The following is a 10,978-nucleotide window of genomic DNA, read 5'->3' as shown; positions in this document are numbered from 1 at the left end:
AAGATGAGAATGGTATATGGCAAAGGAAAATGGTATATGGCTAGCTTAATATAAATTACTATTACTAACAGTTATATATGCCATACTTGGTCAAGCCCGATAGCTTAGAAAAGAAGAGATTGCAAAAGAGAAGATGGATATGACAAGGAACAAGATGTGGACACAAACACGAAAGACAACATGAAGATGAATGTCCACAGTTAATGACATCATATAAATAAATAATAATAATAGGTCTCAACTGAATTGAAAAACACAGCATTTGTAAAGCATATGAGGGTTGAGTGCCAGCCCCCCCCCCCCCCCCCCCCCCCCCCCCCCCCCTCTGTCTCTCTCCCTCCTTTTCTCTCTCTCTCTTGCTGATGGCCACCTGAAGAACTCTTTGTCGGTCCAGCGTCCGCACAGGTTGAAGGCCTCGTCCAGTGTGCGGGACACCTCCTCGCTGGCCTCGTCGTCGGAGCTCAGGTCCTCCACGCAGGTCAGGAGCTGGGCCAGACGCTGCCGGAGCAGCAGGCGCCCCGCGGTGGACTGGGACGCGCTGCTGGACGAGCTGTCCGATCGGACGCGAGGAAGCTCCAGCGACTCCGCCATTTGACCTACGAACCCTGCCATGAACCACCGGCTTACACGAGTGAGAGGTTATGGCTGCTCGGAATGTTTCTGTTGCCCACAGTGAGAGGAAAGAGGCTCAGACTTTTCCAGTGTAAATCGTGAAGATTTGTAGATTTGACCTTTGGTCAGATTCGTAAGATGCTGACCTCTTTTCAGTAACAAATACAATGGAACAGTCAGTTTCAAACAAAGCTAATAAAAATACGAAACCTTTACAGTTGTTTCAAACAAGAAACGTCAATAAAATATAAATAAGAGTTCATTAGATGGTATAAGCAATTTTGATGATCAACAGAGCTTTCAGTTATTTCACCCAGGCAAATTTTCCAATCTTTACGAAATGTTTCTTCAAGTGTATTTCCTTCTTCACAGTCTTCTGATCTTCATCTTAGACCTCCTCGGTCCATATCAAGCAGTATATCTCTGATGGATTTATACTTCAAGAATGCACAAAACCCCTGTGGAAGTCGTCTGTCAGATGAAAAATCTCAGGCAATGTGTCCTTCCAGGAAAAAATCCACCACTTAAAATTCAGACCAACCAGCAGAACGTGTGTCCTTCGATAAGAAACACCTTCAGATGATTCATGTAGCCGACCATCTCCTGCAGTGAGCAGCCACTCGCTATATCACACACATAGAGTCTCCCTTCTCTCTTCCTTCCTCTCTCTCCCGGGTGTGACAGAATGTAAGATCCCAAGCAGAGCAGCAGGTTTTGGGGGTAGAACTCATGGATTAGGCCTCCTAATCTGGAGCAGCGGACCGCCACGTGAGGAATACACCCAAAGTGAATGGAGGAAAGCCTGATACTTAAACCACACTGTGTATTGTTACAGGGGTTTGGGAAATGCTTCGCAATGGTGTCATAAGCGGTTTACGGAACAGAAATATTCGCTTTAACAATGCAAGTGCCTCTACCATCCATAAAGAACAAAGATTTTGGGTGGGGGGGGAGTAAAAACATTCAGTTCCCAGTTAAAGGGCCACAGAACTATAGTATTTTGCTCACCTGACCATTCTGCTAAATAGTATTTTAAGGAAAAGAGGGTTTTTTGTGACAAAGTTGTTCCCTGAAAGGTTTATATTTTGTTCTATTTTTAAACACCCTGATGAATGGCTCTTTAGAACGCCATTTTGGTTTCTCATCTGTGGAAGAGGATTTTTATCCAACTTCAGCTTTGAAGAAGAAGTTCGGAATTTAGGGGGTCATTTGCAATGACATCTTCTCTGGAAAACTTTTCTTAACCTTTCTATGTGTCATTTGTATACGTAAGGCCTTCCTTGAAAAACAACATGATTTTGCTCTATAACAACACAAATAAGTCTGCATTAGAAGGTCCCATGTGCAACTTTACAAGTTACTCTACTAAAACAAGTACTCTTTTATTCAAAAGGACTTTTTATGCAACTAATGACAGATGTAACAACCTTGTCCTGGAGATGCTTTTGAAACTAATAGGGTACAAAGGTCAGTGCTGGAACAATCGTGATTATGTATTATAGATGTGCCCTTCATTTCAACACCACAGCTTCATCTATTATTTAGATTAGTACGCGACCAAACAATTGAAACATTCAAATCACATAATCCTATCAAAGGCTTTTATTTCACCACTGATTTGGGTCCGGCGGCCATGCAGGTCCTCTCCTACCGTAAACATCAACCATGTTTTAATTAATAGCCTCTAATAGTCTCCCCTCAGTCAATGAAATTCCACTGCCTTGTTTTATGTCTGGGATCACTAGTATTTTGCCAGGGCACAGTACAAGTGCAGCCCCCAGTCTATGCAGTCTATGGATGCTGTGGGGGAGGGGAACGCTCATTTTTCTTTTGACTGCTCACTGTAGGATGAGACAAGGCCATGCCTGGTGTTAATTAGACTGCAACTAAGTGTAGATTTTACATAACAAAAACAAAACAGGCAGAGCTGTTGACTGGTTTAGACTTCCGTACCTTCTTTAAAGGTGAAGTTAGTAGTTTGTTTGTTTATTGGCAAAAAAAAATAATTATGAATAGACTTATAAGGATGTAACTCTGATCTGATGATAAACGATCAGTGTTCCCCAATATTACTGTGCAGTTTACATACTTTGTTTTCGGTGTTTCCGCTCTTCCTTATGTTACTGTTTACATGTTTGGGCCTGGGTTTGTATAACAAACACCAACATGTACAGAAGACGTAGGAAAAATAGTCAACTATAGTATCCCATATTGTAAGTCAAAACAAACAAAAACCACTGACCTCACCTTTAAAACCTGAAGATGAGCCTCCCGGATGAATAATTTACCCACTAAAGCCAAAGGAAACCATTTCATCTTTGTCAAAAAGGCCATTTATTTACAGTTTGTTATCCGTGTAAGCAGACACTGAAATTAAAATATTTCTCCATCATACACTTCCTTGGGCATACCGTGAACAGAAGCTAATTGTAAGCGTACATTCCACAAACACTAAGTTCAAGGAGTTCTTAAGCACCGCCCTGAAGTGACACAAACTCAACTCAAATGAAAGGGGCTTGTGTTTTCTGTATGGGATTGTGCATTCTTTCACAACTCCACAGATATTTGCTTTGGTTTTCCCAATTAATAAATACTTCAGTCAGCTGCTTCAGACATTACTTCATCTATGACCTTGTTAACAGTCTGTATTTTACAGCCACACATCCACAGTGACTTGAACCTCCCCTTAGCCTACTACAAACTGAACACCCACTCCAAACGCTCCCTCTCCTGTTCCGTTCATTATGTAGCGGCTTACGTAGGTGCATTACGATGTATTAACGAACACTTCTTTGACTTTCTCATGTTCTCCGAGAAGTCACCTGTAGCCAGATGGCTGGTGCATACTTGTTCATCTGAACTGTGTATGAAGTGTGAAAAACAAAGAGTAAAAAGGACAGGAAGTGGAATGGGGAATGGTTACTGGGTGAGTGAAATGATCACTAGGTGTGGTGTACAGGTGTGTAGTGTTGTATACCGGCATGTCTGTTTGAATGGTTACTGGGTGAGGTGAACAGGTGTGTAGTGTTGTATACCTGCATGTCTGTTTGGCATGATCACTAGGTGTGGTGTACAGGTGTGTAGTGTTGTATACCTGCATGTCTGTTTGAATGGTTACTGGGTGAGGTGAACAGGTGTGTAGTGTTGTATACCTGCATGTCTGTTTGGCACCAGCTTGTCTTGCACTCATGGTGGCACCTGCAACACAAAACACAACATGGCCGCCATGAATGTACCTGTTACGCATTACAATCCCTACAATCCGTGTGACCACTCATTAAGCCACTCGTTAAGTTCAGCTGAGGTAACCGATGCTTCTCTGTTGTAATGGTAATGTATACAGCCATTACAACAGAGAAGCATCGGTTACCTCAGCTGAACTTAACGAGTGGCTTAATGAGTGGTCACACGGGAAAACTAAATGTCTAATACTGTGTGTGCCTGAGTGGATTTCTGTGGGAAGTCTGAGGGATGAGGACCAGCTTTGCTGAGTTATTTCTACTGTGAAATGTGTGTGTGCATGTGTGTGTGTGTGTGTGTGTGTGTGTGTGTGTGTGTGTGAGTGTGCGCATGTGAGTGTATGCTGCGTTTATGCTGCGTCTCACACACACACAAACAGAGCGATACACACACACACACCACTGTGGCAACTCAATCAAATTACTTCATTGAGTAATCCACGCATAATGCACATCAAGTAATCTACTTCATGGACGACCTGACTGAATTTAATAAAAAAGCTTTTTCTCATTATAATATGCATCTAGTGTCAAATATCCACACAAACATGCCATCACACTTCTGTGCACACAAACTCGATCACCCAGAGAGAGACAGAGAGAGAGAGAGATTATGCAATTCGCTGGAGTTGCTCTCTTTTCACGGTTAAACCCCCCAAATAATCCTGAACACCAGGCATCCAAAGAGTGCAGGGGAAACAACAAGGGCTGAGCTGTACTTAAATGCCTCCATGTTTTCAAATTATTCTTTTGTTTATGTCATTCTATTGACACTGTAATACATTCTAAAGTCCTCAAAGGTTTTGAGTCACACATCGTTTTAAATTACATTTGTTTACATGTCAGGATAGATGTCTGACATCAAACAGCTTTCCTAGTTTCTTTCTCATCTGATAGCCTTCTGTAATCCAATATTGACAAAAGGAAGTAATCTGAAGTTAGTCTACAAGTTGCACAAGGTCAACCCGTCATCGTTAGTACAGCAACAAAAAGTTTCTTAATCAGTCACTGCGTGTCCACATACAACAAAGCCATGGTACCCTCATTTCAGAACCCTGCAAATTACATCACACATGACAAACGAAAACAAATCGACATGCAATTACCTGAAATCTTCGGAGCTGTGTTTGTTATGGTCTCCAATTGGCCGTACTCCGTGTGTGATGGCTGGACAGGGCAGTGCAGCAATCCCCTCTTGAGCTCACACCCCTACTCTCATCCGTTACCGTGCTTCCTCGCTGTTCCTCCAATGGCACGATTTCTTTATCCCTTAAGCACTAACGCGACAGCTGAGTTATCCAACCTATAAACAGTCGCGATGTTTAAACGTAGATTAAAAGAGTAGTGAATGAGACGACTGTTTTAGATTTACTGGTCACCGTGCTGATCCGCACTTGCCACAATGCATTCTTTGTTTCATTAGCCCAATATTGTTTTTTATATTGATGATGTCATCATGGTTCTGATTTCGTTTGCCGTGTACTTTTAACTCACCATAGAAGGTCATGGGGCCATATCAATCATTGTCATATGTCTATCAAATATTAAGTACCAACTCAGAATTACTCTGTATGTTAAAGTTCATTCAACTGAAAGCAAAAAATGTGTATGTTACAATATGGACATTGTTATACATACAATCCGGCTATCAGTGGAATTACTGAGCAGGAAAACCTAATCTCATTCTTGTCAAGAATCCATGTCAAATTAGCAGTGCGTGTCAAGCAAGTTCTTAACCATGGTAAGACACTGAATACTGTTGAATAATACTACTATTCACACACACACACACAGATGGAGACAAAGAAAGAGAGAGAGAGAAAGAGAGAGGGAGACAATAAACGGTAATAATAATAAAGAAAAAATAGAGATATTTGTTTATATTTATATGCTGAATTGTTACAGCCTGACAGCTTTGTGATATGTCATTGTGGGGACTGTATTATGTGAGTAGACACCGCGTCACATTTCCCTGCTCAGATGAACACCTGTGTCATGATGCAGGTGCAACTTTCACTGACTCCCACAGAACCACAGTCACCCTGTTGATTTCCCCCGCGGGCCCCGTAAGACGGCTTTAATGTTAATCTGCACTCTTGTGGGCAAATCCGTCTTAGGCTCCCAGGGGTTTTACTGCAGGGAGGGCTGCCGTGACCCCCCCCCCCCCCCTCCTCATTCCATCTGCGAACTACAGCCCCCTCGCATGATTGGACGAACTACAGCCCCCTCGCATGATTGGATGTGAGATTTTGGTTCAGTGAGGAACGGGGGGGGGGGGGGGGGCTAAGAGAGACAGAGAGAGAGAAAGGGAGGGAGAGAGAGAGAAAGAGAAGAGGGGAGAGGGGGGGTGAGGGAGAGAGATAAAAATGGAGGAAGAAAGAGAGAGAGAAAAGGGGAGAGGGGTGAGGGCTGAGAGAGAGGGAGAGATAGAAAGGGAGAGAGAGAGAGAAGATGGAAGAGGGCTGAGAGAGAGAGAGAGAGGGAGAGGCAGAGAGAGTTGGAGTAGAGAGAGGGAGAGGGAGAGAGAGTTGGAGTAGAGGGAGAGGGAGAGAGAGTTGGAGTAGAGAGAGAGAGAGAGAGAGAGATAGTTGGAGTAGAGAGAGGGAGAGATAGTTGGAGTAGAGATGGAGAGGGAGAGGGAGAGGGAGAGAGTTGGAGTAGAGAGAGAAACAGAAACAGATAAAGAGAGAGGGTGACCTGAAAGAGAGAGAGAGATACCGAGAGAGAGTGACAGTTGGAAGAGAGTTTGGTAATGGCCGGGGCATGGGAGAGGACTGTCCCCCTCACGGCTGAGGAGCGAGTGGCCGGGGCATGGGAGAGGACTGTCCCCCTCACTCCCAGACTCAGAACAGGACCCGAGTCATGAGTCATGAAACAGCAGAATAAACGGCTATATAAAGTACTCAAGGTGAGAAGAACTTTAAATGTAGCTCATTTGGAAAAGTAGGCTAGATGATTAAAGTTAATTAGTAGTATAAATAGAATAGGGTTATAAATAGTATAAATAGAATAAGTTAATAAATAAAATAAATAGTATTTAAAAGATAAAAAACTATTAATACGGTTTTATTGCATATGTTTCCTGGCTAAGGTCATGTATTGTTATATACCCATGTGAAATATATTTTCTTTTCTTTTCTAAGTTCCTGATGCTGTAAATGTTTTCAAGGTATTTTATTTTGAATACTATATAATAAGAAATTGAAATGTAAGAGTTTATATGACGTTTTAATTTGTAAGCCAATGAGATCATAGTTGTAGGTCAGGGGTGAAGGGTAATGCTTAATTTATGCTACTCCGAGCCCTCTCCAACAAACCTCGTACGGGAATCTCGTACGGGAAGTTAGAAAAATGAGTAGGTGCACGACAGCCTCTCCGAGGTGCTCGGAGAGGGTTCGGAGAGGGTTCGGAGAGAGCGGTTAATGTCGGAGAGGCGTTCCCTGTATTCGGAGGGGCGCTCCCTATGTCCGACTCCGTGAAATCGAAGTAGCATAAATTTTGCTTAAGGCAACAAACGAGAGAAGATGTATTGTAGATTTGCTCTGTAACACTTAACTAACACTGACTACATTTAATTTGAGAACTACACTCCATTAAGCCAATAATTATCATTGTGAGTTAGACTAACTAATAGTTAACCGTATATGACAGTGACAGTTATTTAGTCGGGGTTGCGTTATAGTTCAGAGAACTATTAGGAGGACCTAGCAACCGCTTAGCTCTGAAGGCTAACTTGGCTACAGCTAGCCTAGCATTAACGGTCATTGGACAAGGGTGGCATATTCGGCAACCTTCACATCACAGCGTCCCTACTGCCCAGCAAACCCCAACGAAAAAGAGACAGCGGAGTCCAGGCAACTCTGGTCGACATCGTGGGTGAGATACCAAGGACAACATCTTCCTCTACATCCACTCGGCACGCTCGCGGAGTTGTTGCAAGCTAAGTGTTTTATTTTCCTCAGCGCCACTGGCGCGAAATAGCCGTTGAGTTTTTGGCTACTACGAACACGAGCGACGAATCAAGCTTGCAACGTAAGACTCCTGTAACATTTTGGGTACCCTAAGTATTTATTTATTAATGCCAGCTATAGGATTAGAATTGTTTATACTGTGTGTGTTTAAATTGATTGCTATTCTGGTTGTGGAATTGTCAAAGACCGTCATTGTGTTAATTGATACTTGTGTACATATGTATGGCACGGTGGCTCAGTTGCTTGCACTGCTTGCACTGCCGCCTCACAGCAAGAAGGTCATGGGTTAGATTCCCACATGGGGCGCTGTTGGCTCTGGGGGGCAGGTCCTCCCCAGAGTGAACAGTGCTCAAGTGGGCTATCTCCCGGGCCTTTCTGTGTGGAGTTTGCATGTTCTCCCCGTGTTCACAAGGGGTTTCCTCCAGTAAGAACCCCAACAGAAAAAAGCATGCAAAATAACAGAACACATGTCCATCCCTGACCAAAGATGGACAGTTCACTTCACTTGGTCCCCGGGCGCTACAAGCTGCCCACTGCTCCTGGGGGGTCCTTGAGGAAGGACAGTCCAGGATAGGAAAAAGCAGAAACTAAATTCACCGCGATCTCAGGCTTACCTGCGTGTGTGTGTGTGTGTGTGTGTGTGTCCTGTGTCGCCTCCATATATGCACGTGTGTGTTCCAGTGTGTCGTGTGTGCCATTAAAAACCTGACAAAGGTCTTAATTATATTATTATATACATTTTGCTAAGTAAATAGTTACCTTTATCGGTGCTATCTGGTGAATGATTATTTGTATTAGTCCCATATTATATATATTTAGGTATTTAGTGCCTATATATAACTCTGGTGTGAACAGGTGAGTGATTGTCTAGCATTGATAATATCTTTGTTACATTATAATCAACACGTCCACAGTAAAGACAACTCAAGCATACATTTATAAGTTAGAGATAACGTAAGAGTTAAAAGAACTCAGGTTAGCTACCCCTATTAATTGCCCGGAACAGCAAAGGTGCGCTACATAAACATGCTGGCCAAAACTTCTGTTCTCTTGTATAACATGTGTACAACATATGTATAAGATGTGTTGTTTATAAAACTTTTAAAAGAAGAATAAAAAAATTCAAATGATCATACTGTGTCTTTGGAAATAAGGGCTTGCTGAGGTGCTGCTGACCTGGAAGTCTGACTCCAAAACTCAACTTTCTATCATGCTGCAGAACTTTTGCTGACAAATCTATCTTTAAAAGCAATATCATGACATTCAAATACTACCAGATACTTTTGTATTTGTCGATTACTATACGTCATATTGTCAAACTGGCACTACATTGATAAGGAAAAGAGTAAAAAAAATACTGATAGTCATCAACACACTGTTGTTTTTTATTTCTTTTTCACATCTCCAATGCAGCTTTATTGGAAGATTAGATGACAAAAGGCACAAATTCACAGTAAAATAAACAAACATAAACAAACAGATGACAGGAGAATAAGGGAGAGCAAGAGAAGGAGAGACAGAGATAGGCAAGGAGAAAAGGAGAGATGAGTTTTTAAAACAAGCTTTTTTTTCTCTAAATGTCCAAATGTGTTACTCTGGTATAATGGATTCATATTTCTGCCAACAGTTGTTGAATCTATCAATGCTACATTAATGGAAGTGACTCTTGGAATCGTGATCTTTACCAAATTAACTTTTTCGACCCTCGTTTCAAAGGGCACAAGAGAGGTCCACCTGATTGTTCGGTACAAGTACATTTCTATTTAAAAGAGTCTTACTTGTGTGTGTGTGTGTATGTGGTGTGTGTGTGTGTGGGGGGGGGGGGGGGGGGGGTGGAAGGGCAGAACTCATTCACAGTGTGTGAGTTAAAGATAGTGTAAGATCCAAACAGCTCAGGGACTTACATATAGATACACCAACATTCAGAACAAAAATATACTTAGAGATCATCCTGCCAAAGAGGAAGGGCCTATGACATGGGAGAGTAAGTACTATGGGTGGGGCACTAGGAAGCTGTCCAGTCAGTATCAGTCTTCTAAGTATTATTACATCAAAGGAATGCCACCTGTTTTTTTTTTTTACATAACAAAATGTGACCAATTAATCTGACCAAAATAACACTTTTTATTCCCTTCTGAGCCAATGTCTCATACTCTGCTTCATGCTTGTTTTGGTGCATTCGACCTTGACAGTGAAAATGTGTCAACATAATTTGCATGGCTGGTCCACGCTGGACCCCAACCCAAGAGTCACAAGCGAACGACGCTGACACGCTGGACCCCAACCCAAGAGTCCCAAGCGAGCGACGCTGACACGCTGGACCCCAACCCAAGAGTCCCAAGCGAGCGACGCTGACACGCTGGACCCCAACCCAAGAGTCCCAAGCGAGCGACGCTGACACGCTGGACCCCAACCCAAGAGTCCCAAGCGAGCGACGCTGACACGCTGGACCCCAACCCAAGAGACATGAGGAAGCTACGGAGGGCTGGAGTGGAAATGTATGTGCTGTTATTTGGCAGGACAGTCTGGCCTATATATATATATATGCTCATCTACATTTATTTATATAATATATACAATTAAATACATACACCTTCATAATTAGTTTCTTCATTTTCAGGGATGACACAAAGTTGTGAATATTGCTAATGGATTGTTTTTTTTCTTACAGTCTCCCAGACAATGAGAGAAACTTCTGGGTTGAAATATGGAGCCGACGATGTCACCCTTTTCAATCATCGTATCAAAGATGCAGACGAACCAAAGTCACACCCCGCAACTTAAACACCCAAAGAGAGAAAAGACCAGTGCTACTAGAAAACACACACACACTCACTCGCACGTCAGCGGGACTTACGGCGCAGGCCCTCGGTCTCATCCCAGCGCCCTGTGTATCTCTGATCTGCCCATGGTCTCATCCCAGCGCCCTGTGTATCTCTGATCTGCCCATGGTCATGGGTGAGACATAGGTGGAGGCTTCTGGTCGTGTGGTCAGGGGGAGCCGCACTCTCAATATGCCAGTCTGGACACAGTGTACGGATAGCAGAAGGGGTCAATATGCCAGTCTGGACACAGCGTACAGATAGCAGAAGGGGTCAACATGCCAGTCTGGACGCAGCGGACGGATAGCAGAAGGGGTCAATATGCCAGTCTGGA

At 43.1% G+C, this 10,978-nt stretch overlaps 1 protein-coding gene across 3 annotated transcripts in view; it reads right to left on the bottom strand.

Annotated features, from left to right (window-relative positions):
- Positions 1–5,172, bottom strand: part of inpp5kb (inositol polyphosphate-5-phosphatase Kb) — a 13,124-nt gene extending 7,952 nt beyond the window's left edge. The window contains exons 1-2 of one of the 3 annotated variants that reach the window (XM_031572318.2): positions 4,958–5,172; positions 3,765–3,810 (exon numbers count right to left, since the gene is read on the bottom strand). In XM_031572318.2, coding sequence (XP_031428178.1) covers positions 3,765–3,802 — 38 coding nt within the window. In that variant the 5' untranslated portion in view covers positions 3,803–3,810; positions 4,958–5,172. Of the gene's footprint in view, positions 1–370; positions 1,274–3,764; positions 3,811–4,957 lie in introns of those variants that run through there. The other 2 variants (XM_031572317.2, XM_012816503.3) reach the window with 2 other exon arrangements.
- Positions 5,173–10,978: the final 5,806 nt, after the last annotated feature.

This window comes from Clupea harengus, chromosome 8 (assembly GCF_900700415.2).
Source record: "Clupea harengus chromosome 8, Ch_v2.0.2, whole genome shotgun sequence".
NCBI lineage: Eukaryota > Metazoa > Chordata > Actinopteri > Clupeiformes > Clupeidae > Clupea > Clupea harengus.
Note: the sequence above shows the minus strand (reverse complement) of the source record. Positions and strands in the feature narration are given on the sequence as shown.